At 34.6% G+C, this 27652-nt stretch overlaps 1 protein-coding gene and 1 long non-coding RNA gene across 5 annotated transcripts in view; one reads left to right on the top strand and one right to left on the bottom strand.

Moving 5' to 3' along the window:
- Window positions 1–15454, top strand: part of TBC1D32 (TBC1 domain family member 32) — a 200423-nt gene extending 184969 nt beyond the window's left edge. For all 4 annotated transcript variants that reach the window (XM_042939719.1, XM_042939718.1, XM_042939716.1 and 1 more), the window contains 2 exons: window positions 2548–2736; window positions 13703–15454. In XM_042939719.1, coding sequence (XP_042795653.1) covers window positions 2548–2736; window positions 13703–13822 — 309 coding nt within the window. In that variant the 3' untranslated portion in view covers window positions 13823–15454. The remainder of the gene's footprint in view (window positions 1–2547; window positions 2737–13702) is intronic.
- LOC122220344 overlaps window positions 1–27310 on the bottom strand; it is an 87028-nt gene extending 59718 nt beyond the window's left edge. Inside the window, exon 1 of the long non-coding RNA XR_006202809.1 lies at window positions 27204–27310. This is a non-coding gene — a long non-coding RNA (uncharacterized LOC122220344). The remainder of the gene's footprint in view (window positions 1–27203) is intronic.
- Between the last annotated feature and the right edge of the window lie 342 nt (window positions 27311–27652).

Below are 27652 nucleotides of genomic sequence, written 5' to 3'. Positions count from 1 at the left end.
AAAGGAAATTAAATACATTCTCCCAGTTCATAAATATCGAATATTCATACACAAAATTCAATATTGAGTTACTCATAGGCTCTGTGAATAGATTTTGGAGCATAATAGAAGAAGCACATAATATTTATAAAGCAAAATCTTATACCTGCAAATAGAATTACAATTAAAAAACAGAAAAAAATACTTGGGGATCTAGGGGCCCCTGGGTGGCTCAGTTGGTTGGGTGTCCGACTTCAGCTCAGGTCATGTCTCATGGTTTGTGAGTTCAAACCCCACGTCGGGCTCTATGCTGACAGCTCAGAGCCTGGAACCTGCTTCGGATTCTGTGTCTCCTTCTCTCTCTGCCCCTCCACTGCTCGTGCGCTCGCTTGCTCTCTCTGTCTCTCTCTCCCTTTCTCTCTCTCCCTCTCTCAAAAATGAATAAACATTAAAAAAAAAGAAAAAATGCTTGGGGATCTATAGTCAGTATTATCAATAATAGGAAATATGAGTGGAAAATGAAATGAAAAGATAAGCCCATAATATCTGAAATTAAGATGTCAATGGTTGACATAAGGAAATAGGCATATGGAAAACAAAAATTCAATAATACCATCTGGTATGGTATTACCCAACCCTGAAATTCATAAGTTGAAATCTTTACCACCACTACCCTCAGAATGACTGTATTTGGAGATAGGATTTTTAAAGGGGTAATTACATGAAAATTAGGTACATTAGGGTAGGCCACAATCCAATTTGTCCACTGTCCTTTGATGAGGAAATTTGAACACAGATACCCAGAGGGAAGACCATATGAAAACATAGAAGACCGCCATCTCCAACCCAAGGAGAGAGATGTAGCCCTGCCAACCCTTTGATCCTAGACTTCAGAACTGTGAGAAGAGACATTTCTTTTATTTAAGTCACCTGGTCTGTGACACTTTATATTATGGCAGCCTGAGCAGACTAATACACCATGTTAAAGGCACTTAAGGTAGAATCAACCACTCCTCGAAACTGTATCAGATCTAAAAATAAGTTTTAGAAACTATTCAAGAATATATTTTTAAAAGGACAAAACAGTAGAACAAAGGAAAATTTGTTTATCTTTGTTTTTTACATCTATGATAAATTGAGAGAAGCCATTATATTTGTTGCCATTCCCTGCTCCCCACCTCCAAAAAGAAAAGTAGGTTCAATAAAGGAAATTTTCCCTCAATGGTAATTTGTAGACCATAAATGAAAATTAAAATATTGGAAAGTATCTTAGTTTCCTAGGACTATAGTATTAAAATAGCATGAACTGGTGGCTTAAAACAACAGAAATTTATTGACTCACAGTTTTGGAGGCCAGCCGTCCAGAATAAAAGTGTTAACAGGGCACCTGGGTGGCTCAGTTGGGGAATTAGTCTGACTCTCCTGATTTGGGCTCAGGTCATGATCTCAAGGTTCCCAAAATCAAGTCCCATGTCAGGCTCTATGCTGACAGCATGGGGTTTGTTTGGGATTCTCTCTGTTCCTCTCTCTTTTTCTCTCTCTCAAGGTAAATAAACTTGAAAGAAAAAAATTGTTATCAAGACTGTGTACCCTCTGAAGGCCCTAGGGAAAGAACTGTTTGATGCCTCTCTCCTAATTTCTGGTAACCTCAGATGGTTTTTGGCTTGTAAATGCATCACTCCAGTCCTCTTGTCTTCGTAGGACATTCCCCATGTGTGCCTTTTCATCTTCCCTCTATGTCTATTTCTGTGTTCAAATTTTCCCTTTCTAACTGATACCAGTCATACTGGAATAGGGCTCACCCTAGTGACCTCATTTTATCGCAGTTACCTCTGTAAAAATCTGTTTCCAAATAATGTTTCCAAATCCACAGATTTGGACATGCTTTTAGGGGAAAGACACAATTCCACCCATTGTTATTGTGTGTTTTTTTAAACTTTTCTATTTTAAAGGGGTATTTTGTATTTTTTTCCACAATGGGCATGTATACATTTTGTAATCCAAATTATCTGAATGTTATTCAAGAAGTAAGATAAATGATTTTTGTAAAAGTCTCACTTCTAAGTTATTTTCCACATTAGCTCCCAGTTTTTATGTTATATAATCCTGTTTGATTTAAATTATTTTCTGATTCAGCAAGAGTCCATTCGCATTAATGTAACATTTAGCAATCTGTCATCTGCATAATTATACATGTGTGATTATTAGGTAGGGTAGAAAAAAACCTCCCATCTCTGAATTAAAATGGTCTCTTAGCATTTGTTATCTGTAGAGAGCAGACTGATGTTGTGGTTAAGAGGACTATATTGAATAAAGAAGGCATTTAGCAATAGGTATGTGAGCAGTGTGAACACCATCAGTGACCTCTAAGTCCTGGGTCCCTAGGCCATGAATGTTTTCTCACACGTTAAGCAAATAGATGAAGCATCCCTGTGTGCAGGATATCTTTCTATTTTGATCGGATGCCAAGTGCTTCATTGCTTTTGCATGAATTAGTGGTTATTGCTTTTTTTTTAAAAAAAGTATGGTTTTATAAGCTTTCTAATGAACTGACTTCTTTTTTTCTAGATATGCCTACAGTGGATAACTCAGTGTTTTTGGAATTATTTAGATTGGATAGAAATCTGCCATTATATCGCTACTTGTGTTTTCCTTGGTCCTGATTACCAAGTGTATATCTGTATAGCTATATTCAAACACTTACAACAAGACATTCTGCAGCACACTCAGACTCAAGATCTGCAGGTTTTCCTAAAAGTAAGTAACTTCAGGGGGAACATGGTGGTTGAGTTCACAGCTAACTTTAATTTGATTCTTAATATCAGATATTTTTCTAGACAGTCATCTAAAAACAACCTTAAGCAGGGCAGCTGGGTAGCTCAGTTGGTTAAGCATCTGACTCTTGGTTTCAGTTCAGGTCATGATCTCACAGTCTGTGAGTTCAAGCCCCACGTGTGGAGCCCACTTGGGATTCTCTCTTTCCCTCTCTCTATGCCCCTCACCCACTCGCTCTCTCTCTCAAAATAATTGAATAAACTTAAAATAAAACAACCTTTAGAGTAGGTACTATTATTCTCATTTTAGAGTTGAGGAAACTGAGGGACCAACTTAAGTAAGCTGCCCAAGATTACACGGTAAGAAGCAGTGGGACTGGGATGTGAAGTAGCTAAGCTACTGGGATTCAAAACTTGGCCTTTAGCCATCGTGCTACTCCACACACTGTTTTTTGTTATATTCCTTCTACCTTATTTGGTCACTAAAAGTTCAAGCTACTATGTCAATACAGAGGTTTGAAACATTTTAAAAGCATTTCATGTAATTTCCTATACCTTCATATTCTATATTTTTTAAACTTTCACCTATTTTTATAAAATGTTTCCATGAAAGATTATTCCATCATAACATTCTTTTTAAATAGTCACTACCTTACATAAGTTAATGTTTTAAATACAATATAGTTGCTCAGTTTGTTTCTCACAGTAATAGGACTTTTGAAGCTCTGGACTTTAGGAAACACATGTTCAATAAATACATCCCTGTGTGCAGTTCTTCATGGGAATCCAACTGTATTCATTTTACGTTAAAATCTTTCCTTGAATTTGAAGTATGTTTCCCTCCCCATGCTACCTTCACCTTCCCACAAAGCACACATACACATGCACACACCCAGACCTGCATTAGTCCTTTGCTAGGTTTTCTCTGGATCAACAAATAATATTTATGTTAATTAATTCTTTAATTATTCTTTGTCATTTTTCTTTACCACTAGATCTTGTCAGAGCTATTTTCGATTTAATAATGATTTTCTGTAAATAAATGCCATCAATTATTCAAAGTTGCCAAACTATCAGGCATTTCTATTTCATAGAGATACTGAATTCAGAAGGTCACAGACTTTCTATATGTATCACTAGAATTATGATTTTAGGAACGTTTTTAATGAAAAAATATACCAAGACAGTGGTTGTACATGTAAAATGAAAACTTAGGTAGAAAAAGAAAAAAAGTTATCTGCAACAGGTAATTTGGAGGACAGGAATGGCTAAGCAAATGGGAATTATGCTGAGGACAAAAATGTGGGTTCCTATTTAGTAAGGGACACTTTTGTCACTGCCATGGTCAATTCATAGGAATCTCAAGAGTCTGAAGTTTTCCCAAGGGCTTATATTTGAATATCCTCTAACCTGTAAATCTATAACCTCTTATCCCACTTTGGTATCTCTTATAGCTGAAATTATTTTATATATATTTTTGTCAGTCTTTCTCAGTATAATGTGCATATTCCACAAGGACAGCGATTTTGTCCATCTTGTTTATGAATGTATTTTCAATGCCTTGAACAGTACCTGGCACATAGTAGGTGCCCAGTAAATATCTGTTGACAGAATAAACAAATAAAAAATATAAAGGGAAAGATGAACTTAGTTTTGTTCACATTTAATAACAAACATTACCGAATTCTTTGATTGATGGTGGTGATTATTGCAGTTTCATCTCTGTTGAGTTCTCTACTGCTCGATAATGCTGTCAGTTTAAAGAATTTTTAAATGAGGGGAGAAAGGTTACTACTCAAGTCCTGTTTAAATTACTAAAATTTTAATTGAATTGGTTTAAATCCAAACGAATAACATGTTGGCAAAGAATTAATTTTAGCACTTGTCCCGGAACTAACCTTACTTCTTGCTCTGCTGTTAGCAGTCATCTGAGGGATTAGGAGAAATATCTTTCTGATATTGTGGCTTCACTTTATTTTTTGTTTTCAGCAAGTAAATCTCAAGTTCACTGATCTCTTTTGGTGAGCAGTTATTTTTCTTGTGTGATAAATTCCAGTGTGGTTTATTTAAATATGCATTTACATACCCTGTTACTCTATTAAGCCCTGTTATGGTCTGTTGTTTCCAATGTATATAAATACATACAGACTGTTTTCTAGTTATTCATGTATCAACCAATAATGAAACTTTGGTTAATAAAGTGATTTAATTTTCCCTTCCCTTGGAAGACAACCCAAGTCAAAAATAGTTCTATGATTCAAAAATTCTCATTCAAGTAGAAGTTAAAGGATTAAACCTGGGGAATTATGTTTTATTATACTTTCTAATCCAGAAATCTCAGACTTGTGCAAAGGGTGGAAAAAAAAAAAAACTTAATAATTCTCCACATATACCACAGCCATAATAATATTCTTATATAGATTACATGCTATTTCTTGACTGTACGTATTTTTAAATGATTGCTTTGGAAGAGGTGAAGTAGAACAGAGGACTTACTTTTTAGGGTATTTGGTGGGTTTATTTTTATTTATTTTTTTTTATTTTTGAAGAATGGGTCCTTACTTCTTTTATAATAAAACTACTTTTTAAAAGGAGGATATTGAATCATTGTATAAAAATAGATAAAACAAGCATCCATTGTAAACAATGTTCAAATAATCAGACCCAATTGAATGTTTCAAAAATTTTGAAAAACCACAAACGTGTTTTCAACTATTATTAGTTATCCTGAAAACTTCAGGTACTAGACGGTTCCAGAAGATTGAAAATATGCAGTTTTTTCCTGGTTAATTATTGACAGAAAGTGACATGATAGAAGCATCGCTTTAGGAATAATAATGATCTGTCTGAAGCAGATAGTGTTGAGACAATATCAACCCATTTGTATTAATTTGGTTTAGGCTCCAGATCTTAAATTAGGTAATTGAGAGTCTAGACTCATTGCCTACTTTTCTGATAGCCCACTGAGCAATTCGTCATGATCAGTGTATTAAAAAGATGACTTGGAATTTCTTAGACCAGGTGGTGAGCGTAGTCAGGCCTGATTTACTTAAAAAACAAAACCAAAAAATAAAATAAAAAACCCAAACACTTTATTTTTCCTTTTTTGACTAAACCACTAAATGATTAATGAATGGCATGAATATAAGTTGTTATTAGCAAGGTATTTTCTGAGTTTTTCACAACATCTTTGTAGACACAACAAATATGTAGGTTGATAATAGGGCAGCGTTATTATATATTATGTATAATAAGTGCGTTATCCCCACACTGTGGCAATTGATAGATCATTACTGAGCTAAAAAGCAACTTCTGAAGGTATGCTGAAGAGCTTAGTCCTTGTGACAGATATCTGTGACAGATAAAGGTTCAGGAAATCTGTAGGCATCACACTTACTAGAAAGAAAAACATCACCCAGAAAGATAAGTATAGTGCTCTCAAATATTCCAGTGAGCTTGGAAGTGTAAAGTTTTGTTTGTTTGTTTGTTTAAGTGGAGTCATCTCTCTCACTCACGCAAGCAAGCCGGTTTAGAAAGAGTTTAATAGTAGTTTAGAAGACTCACTGTTTCAGCCAACTGGCTATATTGCATTTCTCTCTAGCGATAATAGGCTGGCAGTAATCTTGGTTTAGTTTGTGAATTCAATTGAATTCGACTTGGGGAAAACTTCACTGAAATGCCAGGCTGGGAAAAGATTGCCTTCCAGTGAAAATCAGGCTGTGAAGGCTCAAAATACTTAATTAGAATGCTTCAACTAAATCCTGCATGTTATGGCAAAATCAATTTATAATTATGAAAAAATCAGATTAATTTCAATCCAATCAGTAAATTGTCAAGAGGAATTTTGTTTTTGTTGTTCTTGCAGCTGTTACCAGATCATGTTGACAGGGTAAGGAATGGAGATCAGACAGAAACATCACATGAATTGCTAAGCTTTTAACAGACAAAAGTATATACATGGTACTAAAAATAATTCACCATCTGAGGGAATAGATAAAACATGTTCAGTTTTATGTCAACAGTGGTTTGCAGATATGTGTTTTTCGTTGTTCTTATATCACTCGAGTCTGCCCGCGTTCAAATTCTGGCTCTGTCACTCTGTAAGCTTGGGCACGTTGCTTAACCTCTTTGTGCCACGGTTTCCTCATCCGTATAATTAACTGTGAAATAATACCTATTACATGGAGTAATTAGATGATATCTGTAAAATACTTCTAGAACATTGCCACATAGCAAGTGCTTTAAAAAAAAGTTAGCAGTTATTTGAATTTCTACATCCCTGTCCCATCCTTCTCCTACTCTTTTTTTTTTCTTTTTCTTTTCCTGAGAGAGAGAGTGCACAAGTGAGTGTGAGTGGGGGAGGCGCAGAGAGAGAATCTTAAGCAGGCCCTACAGCCAGCATGATGTACAATGCCGGGGCTCTATCTCAGGGTCATGAGATCATGACCTGAGCCAAGTTAAAGAGCCACCCTAAGACCTGAACCAAGTTGCTTAGCCAACTGAGCCACCCAGGCACCCCTGTTGCTCTTATTAACTGAAGAAAAAGATGTATAGAGAACAAAGGAAATAGGCCTTTTTCCTGAGTCTACAGTTAGAATATATATTTTGCTCCCATTTTTCTCTTCTCTAGGCACTTAGACATCTTAGTATATCATAGATTACCTGGCATGTACTTCAGAGCTATGTCAGGAACATTCTCTTACATTGTATCTGGTCAAAGCCTAATCTCTCATTTACCCAGCCAAGATAGGATCATCTCTCTAGTCATCACATATCCCCATGTACCCCTCAGCTGAAAAAAAAAAAATTTAATGTTTATTTATTTATTTATTTGAGAGAGAGAGAGAGAGTGCAAGTAGGGAAGGGGCAGTAGGAGAGGGAGACAGAGAATCCAGAGCAGGCTTGGTACTGTCAGCATAGAGCCTGACGCGGGGCTTGAAGTCACGAACTGTGAGATCATGACCTGAGCCAAAGTTGGAAGCTTAACCGACTGAGGCAACCAGGTGCCCCTGAGTTAAAAATTTTAAGAATCACACACTATAGTGAATATTTAAGAGCCTCATTCTGTCCAGAACCACACATGCTATATACACTCCCCTGATCCTGAGGATCGTTAGTATGTTTATTGAAACTGACACATCTAGACTCTTCCCCAGGCCTACCAAAACAATTTTCACAACAGGCTTGAGTTGTCACGTTTTAGTATAAAACCTCAAATAGCTTGACACTTCTAGGATATGTAAAAATGTCACCTTTGAAACTTGAATACAGGATGCCAAAACCAGAGATTCAGAAGTTTTGGGGCTTTGGGGCTTAGGAATTTCGAATTGTACCAAGCACCCCAGGAGAAGCGTACTAGAAAAAAAGCATTACTTGCAGATTGGTTATTTTTCTATCACTTTAACCGAGAAAGAAGCTCCTTTTTCATGATAGGTCAAACACAACACACAAGAAGCCATCTCTAGCAAAGGTAAAAAGTGGAACTAAGTTCACAAAACCCCTTCTCACATGTGACTCTTACAATATAATTTGATGCTTCTTCTTACTTAGTAAGATGTAAGTAAGTACACTTGATCTTTTTGTACTTTGTATCTATTTAACACCCTGAAAGCCTTATCTTTGATTCAGATTCCAAATTTACAGGGCTTGCAGTAGCTCTAAAAACATTTCTGCTGGAAATTATTTTTGGAAACCTTTGCTGGTACAAGTAATGCTTGAAAGGATAGGTATAGCTTGATTTCCATAATAGGCATATTCCTGAGAAGTTGCAAGAAAAGACTGTAATATAATATCGTAAGTGGATTGTTCCCTTATTTTTTTTGTCAAGGGGTTGAAAACAGTGGAGTACTACTTGGCAATGAGAAAGAATGAAATCTGGCCTTTTGTAGCAACGTAGATAGAACTGGATGGAGAGTGTTATGCTACGTGAAATAAGTCATACAGAGAAAGACAGATACCATATGTTTTCACTCTTATGTGGATCCTGATAAACTTAACAGAAGACCATGGGGGAGGGGAATGAAAAAAAAAAGTTAGGGAGAGAGCCAAACCATAAGAGACTCTTAAAAACTGAGAATAACTGAGGGTTGACGGGGGGGTGGGAGGGAGAGGAGGGTGGGTGATGGTCGTTGAGGAGGGCACCTGTTGGGATGAGCACTGGGTGTTATATGGAAACCAATCTGAAAATAAATTTCATATTAAAAAAGAAAAACAGACTGGAGTCAATAATCATTGATGTTTCACATTATAGATTTGCAGTGCAATCAAGAAAATCTATCTTAGCCATTTTAGAGACCGTCAGTTAACAAAGATGTTCTTATTATGACCACCATTAACACCTTGAGTGCTTATTGAATGCCAAGCACTAGGGCAAAGGAATTTATACGCATTGTTAATTCACTCATTGACTTATTCAACTATTGTACAAGAGCTGTGTCCCAGGCATTATAGTCACAAAACAGGTCATATCCCTACCCACATTGACCTTACAGTCTACTGGTAGATATTTAAATAAATATACAATATTTTAGGTATTGATAAATCTTAATTTAAGGAACTTAAACATGGTAAGGGAAGTCAGAGGTGCTATTGGATAAAGAGTCCAGCAAAGCCTACTCTGAGAGCAGAAACAGAGACTTTAATGAGGCAAGGAAAAGCAACTTCTGGACAAAATTGTTCTAAATGAGAAAAAAGGCAAGGGCAGAAGCTTAGAGGGAGAAATGAGTTTGGTCCACTTAGAAAGTGTTGAGATACTACCGTGGCTAGAACAAGGTGAGGTAGTTAGGCATCAGGACCCAGATCATACAAGGTTTTATAGTTCATGCTAAAGAGTTCATGTGCTACATTTACACATGAGAAATTGAAGGTTAAAGTGTCAGTAAACTTCCCCAGGTGTATATATCTAGTAACTACTACAGGGGAGTTTGAACCATTTTTTTGGTCTGAATCAAAATCTTGTGCTCTTTCTAGTATATCAAGTTGTCTCTCATTGACTAATCTGGTTACCTTTTTAAAAAACTTTAAATTCAGTGGACCTTCTAATTAAATGTTCTCATTAGTAAAAGAAAACAGAGTTCTATATGCAAATGAGAGGCAAGCTGTGGATATGCCATATCATGTAATATTGAATGCACATGAAACACTGTGGTTTAGAATAGTAATTTTTAATGCTTTTTGATGACTCAACATTTGAAACCCAGAAATAAGAGAGATAATCATTGAAGGCATACTGGTTGAAAAGCCATTAGGTACAAAAAAGAAAATGCAGTTTGCTCAAAATGAACTTCTAACCAATATGTAAACCACTTCAGAAGTAACCTAATTTAAAAAAAAAATGCTTTTCTTGAAGAAGTAGTGCATTGTCTATATAAAAAGGCATAGTGTTGCCAGATATAATTACATATGTCTACCTATTTAAAGAATTAGGGAATTCAGGGGTGCCTGGCTGGCTCAGTTAGTAGAACATGTGACTTTTGATCTTGGGGTCATGAATTTGAGCCCCATGTTAGAGATAGAGATTACAAAAAAAAAAAAAAAGAATAAGGAGATTCATATTTTTATACAGAGTCCCATGTACTTAGGTCCATAAACAAAATGATAAAGCAGTGTTCTGAAGAAATGGTCTGTTATAGTTTGATAAACTGGCAGTCTAGATGGTTGTAATTGCAAAGTAAAGTTATCCAGTAAAAAGGTCATTAGAGAACATTTAGAATAAAATGAAAAATATGCCACTCTGAACACAGAAAGTAGATTTGGAGATTCTGAAGATTTTATTCAGAGTTATAAATTGTGAATTTTAAATAATGAACTACATAATTTAAAAACATTCTTTTAAAATGAATATTTGATTTTTCTCTTATAAAATATGACCTCGATATAAGAATTATTTGCCATTTTTTGCTTCAAGTTTTTATTTAAATTCCAATTAGTTTACAGTGTAATATTAGTTTCAAGAATAGAATTTAGTGATTCATCACAAGGCCCTTCCATAATAGCCATGACCCATTTAGCCCACTCCCCCTACCTTCTTTCCAACAACCCTGTTTGTTCTCTATAGTTCAGAGTCTGTTTAATGGTTTGCCTCCCTCTTTCTCCTCTTCTATGCTCATCGGTTTTGTTTCTTAAGTTTCATATATGAGTGAAATCGTATGGTATTTGTCTTTCTCGGACTTATTTTACTTAGCATAATACTCTCTAGTTCCATCCATGTTGTTGCAAATGGTAAGACTTCATTCTTTTTGATAGCTGAGTAATATTCTAGTGTGTGTGTGTGTGTGTGTGTGTGTGTGTGTGTGTGTGTATACCACATCTTCTTTATCCATTCATCAGTCGGTGGACATTGGGGTTTTTTCCATTATTTAGCTATTGTTGATAATGCTGCTATAAACATTGGGGTGTATGCGTCCCCTTGAATAAGTATTGTTGTATCCCTTGGTAAATACCTAGTAGTGCATTGCTGGATCATAGGGTAGTTCTATTTTCAACTTTTTTTTTTAAAGTTTATTTTGAGAGAAAGTGCACTTGCACACACGAGCAGGAAGAGAACAGAGAGAGAGGGAGAGAGAGCGAAAATTCCATACAGGTTCTGCACTGTCAGCGCAGTGCCTGACGTGGGGCTCAAACTCAGGAACCGTGAGATCATGACCTGAGCCAAAATCGAGTTGGGCTCCTAACTTCTGAGGTACCCAGATGCCCCTCTATTTTTAAATTTCTGAAGAACTTTCGTACTGTTTTTCAGAGTGGCTGCACCAGTTTGCATTAAAGGTGTCTCTTCAATGTAGTTATCAGGATATTTTCTCTTTATTTTAAAATTATTGTCCAAAATTGAAACCATAATTTGGAAAACATTCTAAGGAAAAAATATATTTAAAACAAGTGATAGCTATGGTTCTCCATAGGTAGTTTTTATTTATAAATTAAGTGAAACAATAATTAAAAGATGTTCAATATATTTTGCTTAGGTTTGCCCAGAAAAGAATTATTAGAGCTATTGTTCAAATGCTTTCATCCTCTGTTGTGATTTAGTTGATGAACAATAGACATTCTTTTAAAAATCATGAATATACACTAAAGCAATTTTTCTGGCATTGAGGCCTTTATCTGGTAAGATTAACACATTACTATAATTTCTCACCAGCTGAGATATAGTTTTAATGAGTTGATCAGTACCAAATCACACATAATTTGAATTAAGAGAATGGATAAATCCATAAATAGTTCTGTGACTACAACAGTAACTATTTAAAGTGAATTCTAGAACAGTAAGAATGGCATTACTTCAATCCTATTTTCCCCAAAGAACAAAGTGAAATATTTTTTTATAGAGAAATTACAAAAACCTAGTGTTTCTGCTATTCATAAGATGAACATCTTCACTTTGAGTTGCTTATACATAAAACTGGAGACAATATACACTTCAGCTGTTAATGTTTTAGGACAGGGGCCTGCAGACATCTTTGTGTCTTCAAGATATGACCAAGAACTTGACATACAATGAGAATGAATGAGTTAATGAAGAAATAAGAGAATAGATAACATTACAGTTATTTGTGTTAACTGAATAGAGTTCAGATTTTTATGTTGGAAGGTATTAACTCTACCCTTAATGGTGTAAAGCTTTGCATACAACTTAACATCATTTAGTTCTTTTATATATAACATCAGACATGTGGGGGCACCTGGGTGGCCCATTGGATGATGGAGCAGCTGACTTCAGCTCAGGTCATGATCTCACGGTTTGTGAGTTTGAGCCCCGCATCGGGCTTGCTGCTTTCAGGCTGTCAGCACAGAGCCCAATTTGGATCCTCTGTACCCCTCCCCCTCCCTGCCCCTCCCCAGCTCATTCACTCTTTCTCTCTCTCTCAAAAAATAAATAAAACATTAAAAAAAAAAGATATAACACCAGACTTGTAGACAAGTAATAAATTTTTTAATGTACCAGCTATTCCTCCAGATTGCCCATATTTTAGGTGATGCATGGTAAAATTAGTATAACTTCTCCCAAGTTATTTGTAAGCTGTGAACTATTACTTAGGAGTGAACAGTGACATCTGAGGGAGGCCTTTACAAGTATTCTTATTGAAAATTGCATATGTGATGTTTTTCTAGGTGTTATACATTCCTGTGTCTCATCTGTAAACTGTCTATAACACAATTTCTGGTATATGATAATATATTATCTCTTACTCTTTTTAAATTGCTTTTGGTTTTTGTTAGTAACTTTTACCTTTAAACTGTAATGTCTAGGAAGGCATGAATTGTCCAGTTTTTAAAATAATCTCCAAAATTCTGAACATGATACTTATTACATTGAATCAGGTATGATTTTTCTTCAGAATTTTTGTTTTATTTTGAAGGGTAGGTACTGCATAGCTAGTATTTGGAAATGCTAAAAGAAATAGACACAATTCTCTAAAAGTCTCTAAGATTCTAAATTAATATTCATATTGTTTTAATTTATTCTTGAGTGCCTCATTTGGGACACTAACCATTAAATTCAGAATTAGCATAGACATGCATAGTACCAACATTATGAGTTACAGACTATTGAAGGTTTTATGAACCTTCATAGCTGTAGAACAAGATATTTCTTACAACATTATAGTATCCTTTGATAAGCTTTAGGGTCTTTACTAACTAAAAATGTGAACAATCATTCTGTAATTGAAACTATCCAAAATACTGGGAAGATTTCATTAACTAAGAGTTTATCTTATATTTTCTTAGCTGTAAAGCATATTTGGTTTTAAACACAGACAACTTTGTTTCATAGGGACATGATTTCTTGCTATCACATACATACACAGCCTACTACATAAAAAGCAATTACAATTTACTAGCAACATAAAACCCTGTCTGTAGCTTTAAAAAAAGTCAACTATTTAAATTCATTAACTTAGAATGTGTTTCTTTACGCATGAGAATTAACTTCTCTCTGTATTTTTTGACAGGAAGAAGCACTGCATGGGTTTCGAGTGAGTGATTACTTTGAATACATGGAGATTTTGGAACAAAACTACCGACCAGTGGTGCTGAGGGACATGCGCAATGTTAGAGTGCAGAGCACATAGATGGTGGCACACACAGTGAATGCCACGTTTTATATCTGTTTAAAGGAAACAATCGTTTTCTGTGTCTATAACAGCATATGCTTTGTGAATATGTATATTGTCAATCAATGCTGAGACTTTTTGAATATAATAATATATTCAAGTAGATATAGCTCAATTTGTCACATGAAGTAAATTCTTTTTTGTAAGTTTTTTGTTTTGCAAGGTGATTTTAGAGTCAGATCTAATTTACTTCTAGTTCTTTGTATTTAAAAGCTAGTCCCAACCTACATCTCTTCCTTCACCAGAAGATTAAAATATTTTTTCCAATGAGTTTTGAATGAAGTGGCAATATTGTAAATAATTGTTTGACTAGCCAGAGAGAGAGTCCATAGAAACAAGGAAGACAGTTGTTTTCTTGATACCTTGTCTTCACATATAAAGGAAAAATAGACAAAGCCACAACTATTTATTTAACATGTGGGGGAAATAAATGATATTTATCATGGAAAATGCTAAGAAAACTATTGTCCTCAGACATAATTGTGTTTCTAGGAATTGCTTGTGATACCTATATCAAGTTATAATTTTTCATGTGAGATGTCTCTACATGGTTCATTTAAAAGATAGATTGGTTATTTCATACTGATAAGCATTTGTTACGCATTTTTTTAGTGATAAATTTTATTTGTACTGAACATAACATTAAGGAGAATAATTTCTAAATTATTTTCAATGACTAACACGATGTTTTATTTAAATGGAAGGCTTTGCTCCAATGAGATTATTAATACAATATGGAAAGGTCTATTTTCCTCTAATTGTCACATTTATTATATGAAAGAATACACAAAAGTATTTTTCAGTTAGCGATTTTAACAAGTTTTTTTTTTTAATTATAGGTAGTAGTCATTTTGTTTGCATTGCTTATATTTAAATATAAATCAACCATTAAGACTGTTCTCAAGCTTTTTTTTTTTTAAACCGAAAATGGCTCATCCACAAACTCATTTTTCCTTTTGTATCATGAAACAACTGGCACTGTACAGTTTTCAGTTTTGTGATATTTAGGATATTGCATTATCAACCTTCCAGAACTAGGTTTTATGCTGTAAATGCTAACAATAGCTGCTCGGTAATGGTGTTCCTAAAGGGCACTGAAAAAGTTGAGAAAAGAAAATTGAACAAGTTAATTTGACATATTACTCCCTTTAGCTGTGGTTGATAGGAGTTAAGTAAGAGAGTTCTAGTTTACCCAAAATACCAAGCTTTGTCTGCTTTCAAAGTTAATTTTGAAAAACTGTTTCACAGAATGCTTATGGTTTCACAAAATGTTTATGGTTTCATTTCTACCCACTCTGTTCCTGAGTTACTGTTACTGATACTAAGAAATTGCAGCTTTATTTCTTTTTTAAAAAATTCTTACATGGTAATTAGAAATACAAATGGAGAAGGAACTATGACTTAGTTTTATAATATTCATTGGTGATTTTGATTGGAAACTGAAGATCTTGATAATAACAGTTACATTTTAGAAAAGTGAACTCAGTTCCAACTGGAAAGCTTTTGTTTTCATTTGTTAAAGAAATGTCTTATGAACAATGACCTACCAATTCAGTGAAATAAAATGTAAAATATGTTAGTATGTGTAGCTACCACTGTAAATTATTTTTGTACCTATTAGTTTAACAATACTCTTTAGAATAGAAAAAAATACTGCCCCACCTTGCCCCTTTTTAATTATTTAAAGTATAAGTCCTTAGGACAAACTTTATTTCTCCTTTGAGAACAGGTACCTTGTACACTTACAGGATTCGTTTTAAGAAACTATATTTTATCATACAATGAAAACAAATTTGTGAAAAATGTAAGTGCTCATATATAAATCTTTGAATATCTGTTTCCAACATTTCATCTCTGTAGTTATGCCTCCTTATGATACACAGGCATCTGAGGAATCTGTGATGGTAAAATAAATCTCAGAAATTAATCTAAAGTTAACAAAATTCTACCCAAATTTGTGATTATTAAATTGTGGGTTCTAGGTTGATTTTCCAGTTCCAAGATATTAAAGAAATTCCTTCGGTTATTCATTGAATACACATGTTGAGGGTTGCAAGTATAATGAAATATTTTTAATTTTTTTTTTAACATTTGTTTTTGAGAGAGAGAGAGAGAGACCGTGAGCGGGGGAGCAGCAAAGAGACAAGGAGAAACAGAATCTGAAGCAGGCCCTAGGCTCCAAGCTGTCAGCACAGAGCCCAACACAGGGCTCAAACTCAAGAACCAGGAGATCAAGACTTGAGCCAAAGTCAGATGCTTAACTGATTGAGACACCCAGGTGCCCCAATGAAATATTTTTAATATTCAGGATAGGATAAATGAACTAACAGCACCTCTACTCAGAGTCCACAGTCTTTATGGAGAGATGAATAATTTTAAGCTGAAAATGCACTTTTAAAGATAAGTAAGAAATGACCTCTGGATTTGGTGATTTTGATAAGCAGTTTTGATGGAGTAGTGAGGTTTGTTTGGAGTGGGTTTAAATGATGCTGAGAGGAAAGACTGGAGACTGGTCCTTCCAGGAGCACTGCTGAGCAGGGAAAGAGAATATGGAGGAGGCCGGGGGTCAAAAGACTTTTTTAAGATGGGAAATGGAAGCATTTTTATATGTGGGTGGAAATGATGCAGTAGAAAAAAACATGCTGAATTTCTCATAGGAATAAAAACTGCAACAGCCATTTGGAAGTTTGGGGGTTTTGTTTTCTCTTTCTTTTTTAAATGAAGTTAAGCACACACTTAACTTTGTGACTCAGCAATATTCCTTTTGGGTATTCCTCCAAAGAAAAGGTGTGTCCATATAAAGGCATGCATGAATAATACAGCTTTTATTCATCATAGTCCCAAACTGGAAACAACTCAGACCTCCACTGGTGAATAAACAAGTGTAGTTCATTCCATGAAATGGAACACAACTCAGCCTTGAAGAGTATCCACCTACTGATGCACACGAAAGGTTACATGTAGGATTCCGTGTGCATGAAATGGTAGAAAAGGCATCTCTATAGTGACAGGATGTTAGTGGTTTCCAGAGGCCCAGGGCTGGGGGTGGGTAGGAAGAAAGGGGATTTTCTGCATAGAGCAGAGGGGCCTCTATGTTATGATTGTAGTGATAGCTACATGACTATATTTTTAAAAGTACTTTGAAATTTATGAATTTTATTATAAATTTCATGTCAATAAATCTGCTTTTCAAAAGATAAATACTGCAGGGGTGCCTGGGTGGCTCCGTCGGTTAAGCGTCCGGCTTCGGCTCAGGTCATGATCTCACAGTCTGTGAGTGAGAGCCCCGTGTCAGGCTCTGTGCTGACAGCTCAGAGCCTGGAGTATGCTTCAGATTCTGTGTCTCCCTCTGTCTGCCCGTCCCCTGCTGTCTCTCTCTCAAAAATAAATAAACATAAAAAAAAATACTGCAAAGAGAAATTGACAAATCCATTTTAATGGAAGAGTTTCAACATTAGCAACTATAGGTTACTTGTGGATGCCTTAAACAAGCTGAGGAAGATCCTTTCTATTCCTATTTTACTGAGAGTTACAGGAATAGAATTTGTTAGAAAATAATTTTATCAAATATTTTATATGAAAGTAATCTTTGAGTTTCCCCCTTTTTTGGTCTGTTGATATGGTAACTTGCCAATATTTTCTAATGTTAAACCAACCTTGCATTCCTAAGATCAACTCTACTTGGTCATAATATTTTATCATTTTTATGTATTGTCAGATTTGATTTGCTAAAATTTTATTAGGAATTTTTATGTCTGTGTTCTTAAGGGACATTGGTCTATAGTTTTTGTCTTCTGATTTTGCTATCATCGTAATACTAGTTTCATAAAATGAGAAGTGTTCATCTATTTTCTAGTAGCTTGTATATAGACAATATTATATTTTCTCCTTCAGTGTTTGGTAGAACTTCCCAGGGAAGCCTGAAATTTTCTTTGTGATAGCAGTTTTTACAAAATGTTTAATTTCTCTAATAGGTACATAGCTTTTCAAAATATCTATTCTTTTTAAATATTTATTTTGAGAGAGAGAACATGTGCATGAGCAGGTGAGGAGCAGAGAAAGAGGGAGAGAGAGAATCCCAAGCAGGCTCTGCACTGTCAGCACATATGCAGCACATCTGAGCATGTGACCCTAGGATCATGACCTGAGCCAAAATCAAGAGTCGGAAACTCAACCGGCTGAGCCACCCAGATGCCCCTACACCACTTTGTCTTTAGTATAAGAACCTTACTACAATCAATAAACCACAAAACTTTACTGAGTCACTCTAATCCAAAGCATTCCTCTTAAATTATAAAAGATTTCTTAACCATCCTCTTGTAAATAATTACATAGTCTTACATGCTATTTCTTATTATTTTGAATTGTTTATTTTCACTCTGATTATTTAATGCCAGCATATCATTCAACAAATGTATCAGTAGTAAACACTTTTGTTTGGCAATGTCATCTCCCCAAAATTAAGTTTGTTTCAAAAAGGGGCAAAGGTTAATTCTTCTCTCTCAGAAATTCTGGCCTAGTGCTAGGCACAAGAGCAGAATATCAGATTATTTGCTGAATGAAATATCATAGTTGTTTTGAATTATCACAATGATACAGAAGGAACATATTTTGAAACCTTAGACCACATTTCCCCCTCAGGTCTTTTAATAGGTAAAGCAGGGAGGAAATAACTTATATTCTTGGTACAAATATTTTTTCTACTGACTGTTTGCTATGGAATGTATTTTTAATGAAAATAATAGTTTACTAAATTCTATTTAGCAATGATTATAACTAAAACGTGTAAGTTTTCCTTCTGTGTGTGTGTGAATGCATGTGTGAGTGTATCATTGCATACTGGTATTATTTTGGCTATAATATGCATCTGATAGGCTTGTGTGACATAGTCTAGAAATCTAACCATTATTTGGAAATATCTTTTTTAAATATACCATGTATGCTTTTATTTATAAAAACTGACAGGTAAATTTGGTGTTTGGATCTGTATAGTCTGTCTTTCTAAAAACCATCAGATAGTCATATGTCCTAAATGATGTAGTTATGATGGCAGAAGACTTGAACATCTTGTATGTCAGGATGTCTCCTAGCACAATGATGTTGAATATTTCTAAATTATTCTTGTTAAAACTATCCTCACTATTTCTTTATTATATATGATGGTTTAGACATGGGCCAAAAAACTATACCCTCTTTCTGTTAAAGTTTTACGGGAACACTGCTCATTTTTTTTTTTTTTTGTGTGTGTATTGTCTATTGCTTTTTTACAGTGGTAGAGTTGAATAGCTGTGACAGTATGTGTGGTCCACAAAACTTAAAATGTTTATTATCTAGCCCTTTATAGGAAATTTTTGCCAACTCTGGCTTAGAGTACTAATTGCATATATGAGTCCAAATCCACTTTGGAGTAACCTATCTAGATATACAGAAGATGCTAGAGGACATCTAATCCAAAACCTTTAATTCATCAATGAAGCTATGACTCAAAGTACAGAGGGGATCCCTAGATTATATAGAGAAATATAATGCAGTGGATAAAATTGAGAACTCAGCAGGCACACTGTCTGAATTTAGATTCTGGCTCTGTTATCAGGTTATTTAATTCCTCTGTACTTCACTTTACTTCTTGGTAAAATGAGCATAATAGTAGTAGCTATGTCATAGGATTATGATCTAATGCATGTTTTTAACAACTCTTTGCAAGACTTCAATAAATTATAGCTATTATTATTTGTTCTTGTTAGGCTAACTGGTGATTGCATAGCATGGAACCTAGCCATTGTGACTTCCAAGTTCAGACCTCTTTCAACTGCATTATAATCATTCATTCATTCATTCATTCATTTATTCAGTCACTCGGTATATCTTTATTAAATTCCTACTGTGGATCAGACACTCAGGTGTGGTTATAATTTCTCTTTGATTCAGACTTTTCCAAGAGTAACAGATTATATTTTCCTATTTTATGGTTTCCTTACTGGTTATAAAATTACAGAAAAATCCTGTACAATCCAATATTAGACATATTTTTGTAGTTTATTCAGTTTCCTCATTTTTCCTTCCTGTTTTGACAGGTGAACTTTTTCATACTTTAGATTTTGTGATATAGACAGATCAATGTATAATAGGTTAGCAATATATTTTTGAATTGTTTTACATTCTCCAGTGATAAATAAAAGGTTCTATGTGACAAAATTTCACCAACATGTTCTTTGTAGCAAAACTGACTTACCTACTTGTTTTTTTCAGCAGAATATTAAGAGTTATTACTTAAGTAAATACATTGGCACCTACTTATCTAATGAGTTTAAATTAAACAGGGTCAGGGCAGTTAGCCTCACATAAACCTTGAATTTTCAGCATTAGCAATATTTTAGCCTTTAAAATCAGTTAACTTCCTTGGCATGTTTCCCACTCCATATTCTACTGTTGGCAATAGGCCACCATGAATTGCTAAGCACCATGGAAATAATTGGACTGTCATGTTTGCTAATAGAGTGCATTTGAGATACATTGGGGGAGACAGTTATTAAAATGTTGGCTGTTAAAATCTTATCTAATCGAGGGTTTAGATGGCTTTGATCTGCTATGAGAATAAGTATCATTTGTTCTTTGTTAAATAACATTTATATTTAGCCTTTTCTTAAAATGCTAAAGTTCATCTTTTTACAAGCATCTCTAAAATCCCTTCTCTCACAACATCAAATATAATTAACTACAGTTTCATTAGAAATCATCAGATAATGGAAATCAAAATGCTTTGCTTTTTTGGTTAAATGATCTCCATGTTATGTCAACATAACTGCCTACATTTTCTTTTAACTTTCGTAAGAGCATATTTTTCAAATTAATATTTTGCTTACTATCATGAAATTATTTTGGCCTGAAAAAAGTATTAGAATGGATTATGGGCACAGCAGAGACTGGTTAATGTTCAACAATGTTTCCTCTTCCTTGGCTAAGTATATTGCAGGGCATTTAATCAGCTTAACTAATGGTAAGTGAGCAGGCCAAGGCATAAAGTAGTAGATGTGCCTTACCAATGAGCTTTCTGTTCTCTTTCCTGGTGTCCCTGGAGCCTGGATGTTTGAATTTGTGAAAAGCAAAACCTCCCTACCAACCCACATTGGACTGTGAGCTGAGGAAGAAATCAGTCTTGCATTACATGACTGAAATCATGTGGCTGCTTATTACCATATATAGCATTAAGTACCCTGTGAAGTTTCTCCATTTCTGTCCCCCTTTCTGAATAATTTTTGATGTGCCTCGATAGGCATGTTCCTAATTTCATAGTGTTTTATTAGATCTCATATTGAGAATCTAAGTATATTGTCTAGCACTAATACAATTAAGAGATTTTATCATGCACTTAATTGATATGTTTATCAATTAGTAACACTGTTGGACACAATAGGTATCATTTGACTAGCAGATATGTGTACTATCAAGGAAAGCTTGTTTCTGTAGATGAAGACCGGGACATCTGAAGATACCCATTAGGGTACCAATCTCATCAGTGAGCTCAAATTTGATCACAGTTATATATTTTGTATATTATTCTATGTGATAATTTTTAGCATATATAACCTAATTCTACCTTAAATTTTGACACTTAGAGTGATCTGTACATTGGAAAGTATTCCCAAGCTATTGTATACAATAAACATAAAACTGCTGACTAGAAAATTAATAGAAATGAGCAAAGGCACTTGAATGTTCAAGTTGAAGACAACACTAATACACACACACATAGGTAAGATAAGATTAGATTAAATTTCTGGCTTATTTAGCCAAGGATGTAAAATATTAGCAGAAGCAAAGAGGCCATTTTGAACAAGAGCAGATGGCTGCATATTTAGCATAGGTGCAAGGTTCTCCTGGCCCCTAAGTCAATAACAAGGGAAGCTTATCTTCCAGGGAATTTGCAGTGTGGTGTATGATTCAAAAAAAGATCAATTTTTTTTGTTACCATTATTTTATTCTTGAAACTCATCATTCAGAAAGAGCATGCTCAAACTATTCATGTTCCCCTGGTTAAAGAAATATTTACAGAATTTGGTTCTGCTGGTCCTTGACCAAATGTCCATCTTAAGGCTACATCCCCACCTTGAGGAAGAAAGGTGAACCTGGGCTCAGACACTTGAGCAGTATCTCAGCCTTGGGCTCATTAGAATTTCAGAAACCCCATTCTCTTGAAAGAGCTAAGTGCAGAAAACAAAAACAAAACAAAAAACAAACATAGAGGAAATAGAAGTCACTGAGTAGAGTTCTAGCTGCGTACACAGAATACACCTAATATTATCATTGAAAGAATAACTCCAAGGAAAATTATCAAAAATACTGTCTGCTTTTATATAGTGATTATTGTTTATAAAGTACTTGTATGCACATTTCATCTTTGCAACAACTCTACCACTCAAATATAACCTCTTAACATCTATATATATATTGATACATATATATATATATTATTTATCAATTATATATGTAATTCATAAATATCAATATTTAAACTCATAAACATGCTGCACATAGAAATCATATTTATTTGCCTAACATATATATATATGATCACTTGATAGTGAAAAAAATTTTAACCTGGTAACAAGTATTTAAGAGTCTATTCTGTTAAGACACCAAATATGAGAATTTCTACCCTCAAAGAGCTTATGATAGAGTGATAAAACTTCTACAAGAAAAGATGAGCATACAAGTACATATTTTGTAAACCGTGAACAGTTTTGAGAGCAATTGTGATAGTAAAATTCAGAGGAAGGACATATTACCTTGAGCTGAGTGACCATAGAGAAAGCAGGATTTTCATCCAGAACAATAGGAATAAAGCAAAACAGCAGCAGAAGCAGCAAAGGACATATTGAGAATAGCCTGAGCAGACTAAGACTATAAGAAGCAATGAATGAGGGGCCCTGGGTGGCTTAGTCAGTTAAGTGTCTGACTCTTGATTCGGCTCAGGTCAGGATCTCACGGTTCATGAGTTCAAGCCCTGTGCTGTCAACACAGAGCCTGCTTGGGATTCTGCTGCTCCCTCTTTCTCTGCCCCTCCCCTGCTCATGCATGCTTTCTCTAAATAAATAATAAATAAATATTAATAAGAAGCAATGAAGGAGTCTTAGTAAAACCTTGTGGCTAGCGTGGAGGTTTTATTTAAGGGAAAATACTGGAAGATAAACTTGACTGGCCAAACAACTCACATTTTCTCCTGCAGGTTATGAGTAATACTGAAGAATTTTCAACAGAAGAGGAACATGATCTACTAATTAATCTTGAAACTTAAATATCTTTGAATATTCTGGTAACTAATTTAAGTCTAATTTGCTTTATTTCAGATTCTCTTTAAAGACTTTAAAGAATTTCTAGCTTAGCAATCACCTTTTATTCAACAAATTTTATTAAATATATTAATACATTATGCCTGAAATGCTATGCTGAAAACAATTTCTTTAAAATCATATTTTTCTATTCTTTCTTCTATAATTTACCATATATCTTATAGTTATTTACCAATTGGTACTATCTCTAGAACTTTTTAAGCTGTGATTTATGCTAATAATGGGCATCCTTGAAAATGACTTAGAGCAGGATTTTTTTTTTTTATTTCTCCTTAAATGGTATTTGAAATGCAATTCTACAAGAGACGTGAAGGTGAAGAGGTTTGCATTCAGAATAAAAGGACAAATAAAACCTTCAGCAACTCTAAAACAAGAATCTATTCAAGAGAGAATGAACACTGCTAAATTTTTCTAATGAAGTAATTATTTCAAGCTGTGTTTCTTAAGGAATATTAAGTAATTAAGTTTATGAGTCCTTAATGAGAGGAAAGCTAAAATAAAGCACTGTACAGAATCCTCTTGACTGTGATAACACAGCCGTAGAAAGCAGATGAAAGGATATAACCTTGAAAGTCTACCATCCATACTGTTGTATTTTTTTTTACTTTATTTATGTTGGTTTTTTTTAAATATAATTGCCAAGTTAGCTAACATACATTGTATACAGTGTGCCCTTGGTTTCAGGGGTAGATTCCCATGATTCATCACTTATATACAACACCCATTGCTCATCCCAACAAGTGCCCTCCTCAGTGCCCATCACCCATTTCCCCCCCCACCACCACCACCATCCCCATTAACCCTCAGTTCTCTGTATTTAAGAGTCTGTTATGGGTTTGCCTCCCTCTCTGTTTGAAACTATTTTTTTTCCCCTTCCCTTTCCCCCGGTCTTCCTTTAAGTTTCTCAAGTTCCGCAGATGAGTGAAAACATATGATACCTGTCTTTCTCTGACTTATTTCACTTAGCATAATACCCTCCAGTTCCACCCACATGGAACTGTTTTTGTGCCAATACCATACTGTCTTGATGATTACAGCTTTGTAGTAGAGGCTAAAGTCCGGGATAGTGATGCCTCCCAGTTTGGTTTTCTTTTTCAACATTACTTTGGCTATTTGTGGTCTTTTGTGGTTCCATATAAATTTTAGAATTGTTTGTTCTAGCTTTTATTTAAATTCCATTGTTTTTACTTGTGAGGGGATCTTGACAATGGGTTTAATGCTGCTTTTAAAGGCTGTATGGACGAAGGCCCTGGGAAAGCTGTTGCTTAGGAAGTGTGTTATAGTATCGCTTCTCCATCATTTGCCCATTTCCTTAGGGTACCAACTGCTTTGATCCTTTCTGATACCCCTGTTCTATATTCTATAGTGTAGAGCTTTACCTAACTTTAATCTCTTTCAAATTTAATCATATTACATGGTGCAGTCAAGAACACTAGGACGGAATTGTTAATAGTGTATATTTCAGTCTCAGTACCATGAATGACTAATCATGTCATTGTACATCTGAATGTTTGTGGGTCTCATTTCTTCTGGTGTAAAATAAAAGTACTAACCAACTAAATTCGTGGGATCATCGTAGTCTAAGCTTTGGTTCTAATATTTTGTGCCATGTTACTGAAGCTTAACTCAGATGATCTCCTACCCATATCCACTGGCATGTTAAAAAACAAAACTTATTAAATGTGATTATAAATCAGCAAGGGCTATGGCCATACAAGGCACTAAATATGAATTACCTTTGTGTTTCTCATTAAAAGGACTCTTGGTGAGAATTATAAGTAATGTGAAATATTGACGGAAATGATATGTTTATTGTGTTGTCAGTGGAAACTTAAACTACTGTATAAACAGACATATACCTTTCAGTATAAATAAAACATTCTTTTAAGATAATTTGTGAGAATACAATAGTTTTGACCTACTTTTTCCTACAGATATATCACTGAAACAAGTCTGAACTATTTTTGAATCTGGCCTATAATCATAATTATTCAGTATTTAGTATGTATTCAACACTTCAAAAATGATAACCAGGTATCAATTGAGAAAGACTGTCTTAAAACAGTTTGCCTTTGAATATGGACAACAGTGAAAAACTGCTGCCTATTCAAATTCCTTATACTGAGAATCCATTATGACTGAGATGTTATTATGTAGCTTCATTTCATCTTATTCCTATTCTCTTTAATTTCAGTTTAAACAAAATCCCTAATCAACAGTGAAACTATTTTTAGCACAGAGAGGGAGGAGAGCTAATTCTTTACTTGAACACTGCAAAAGCAAGAATTGAAACCATTACAGTAACCTTGTCAGTAAATTGAGTTTTAAGGGTATTAAGTATCCAGGAAAATAGTAGGAAAGGCCATCTGTTTAGGTTTCTTTGTTGTTTTTAATTTGATGGCAACATTGCTAGTGCAGATAAGGTTGGAAAACTGAGAAACTACAGTGCTTGGGTTCATAAAAAATTGCATTGAACAGTGTTTAATGAAAAGCAATATTAGTTATCAACAATAATTCATCCTTTTAAAGTATCGAACATTTGAAATTTATTAGGATAGAAATTTAAAATTTTATATTTTAAAAGAAGTCAGACCTTCTAGAGCAATACTTTTATGTGTAGTTGGCAGAGAAACGGTGTTTGAAAGCAATCTGGCAAGATCTGTTAAAATTAAAAATCCATATACCTTAAGACCCAGCAATCCTTCTCTTGCGAGGTAACTACCACAGAAATAAAGGCACCCATATGAAAGATACTGGTTTGAGGATATTTATGTAGCGTTGTTTTTAATGATGAAAAACTGGAAACAATACGGATGCCCATCAATAACAAAAGGGGTGACTAAATCATGGTACCTCCACATATGTGCCATTAAAGCCAATGACTTAGAGCTCTATCAGCTAACCTGAAGGATTTTCATGAAGTACTTTTGAATGCAAAAAACAAGATACACAAAAATATGTGTATGAGACTATTTTTTTTTGTTAAACAAAATGTGTGTGTGTGTGTGTGCGTGCACATGTGTGTGTATAAACTGTTACAGAAGCCCAAAGAAAAATATAGTGAGATAGAAATGAGATTGTTAGTATGAATGCTGTGGAGGGTGCAGGGATACTGATGTGTATGGGAAAAAAACATGAAAAAGAAAAAAAGACTTTAGCAGTGGAGCTAAAAATTTTTAAAAAACACAAAATTCACAGCATCAACTCTTATTTTTTTGACTCAATTTTCACTATTATAGAAATTCTTGCAACTTTTTAAATCATAAAAATTCCCATTTTGACTGACTGGTATGAAACCACTAAGAATGACCAGATCAGTTTTGCTTGATAAGTCTTAACCTTCGGAACATGATGAAAAAATTAAGATATATGAGGCAAAGGAAGGCAATGAGGGGTTTGAGGTCAAAATAATATGGTATGACTAAAAAGAAAGGTGATATATCTTCATGTGAATAAGCCAGTCTAATAACTTTATGTTCATAATATTATACCCGATTGCTCTCCAAGAGTAAAAAAAAAGGTGATGTTAAAATAGTTTTAGTGATTAACAAAATAGTGTAGTTAGCATGCTCTTCAAATGCGAAACTTCTAAATACCTTGAGTAGACAATAGTAATGATGACTATTTAGCTTACTTTTGAGGGCCATTCATTTCAGGATATCTGGGTTTTAGCAGGCCAGTGAAGTATTTTGTGCAAAACATTCCCTAGGCAGTTTGAAGAGAATGAAGGAAAGACTAGAACTACGATCATGTGTGCAAATACAGGTTTCCCTTGCTATCTAAAAGGAGAGTGTTCTCATGAAAACTTTCAAAGCCAAAATGGCATAGATTGAAGAAGAAATTACCATTAGTTTATGTGGAAAAAATTGTAAGCATTCCCAGACCCCCAAAATAGGCAGACCTTCTCAGGCTTTTCTGACACCATAGGAGACATCTTGCTAATAGGGGCACAAAAGAAAAAAAAATTGAGATAAAGCACAGATTCTTACAGACACAGTCAAAACCCATGTCTGGATGCTGAGATGCTGAGTGTAGTTTTTGGAGAAGGAACTTTTGAGGAGCCACTCTCACTTCTTGGGGTACACTGCCTCTACAACTGCTCGCTGCAAAAAAAAACGTTGAATGCTTTTTTCACTTTTCACCTTTTTTTGTAAAAGCAAAAATCCTCTTCAGATTTCTTTCTATTAATGAAAATAGGTACTAATGTAGGTCTTTTGTAAAAGAGTAATGGCATAATGCAAACTTCTGAAGACTGGGGGATACATGTATCAGGAATATGGCTCTTGAGTAATAGCATTTGGCCAAGACCAGGGCAGCTCTGCACAGCTCAAGTTTCAATAGACTCTCGATGACCTGTGGCCTCTCAAGACACTATTGAATGAGTCTAAATGTGGGAGGCAGGGGTGTGTCACACAAATACCTCCTCAGCCTGGTCCTT

This window comes from Panthera leo, chromosome B2 (assembly GCF_018350215.1).
Source record: "Panthera leo isolate Ple1 chromosome B2, P.leo_Ple1_pat1.1, whole genome shotgun sequence".
Classification (NCBI taxonomy): Eukaryota; Metazoa; Chordata; class Mammalia; order Carnivora; family Felidae; genus Panthera; species Panthera leo.
The sequence above is the reverse complement of the archived record's forward strand: the minus strand, read 5'-3'. Positions and strand labels throughout refer to the sequence as shown.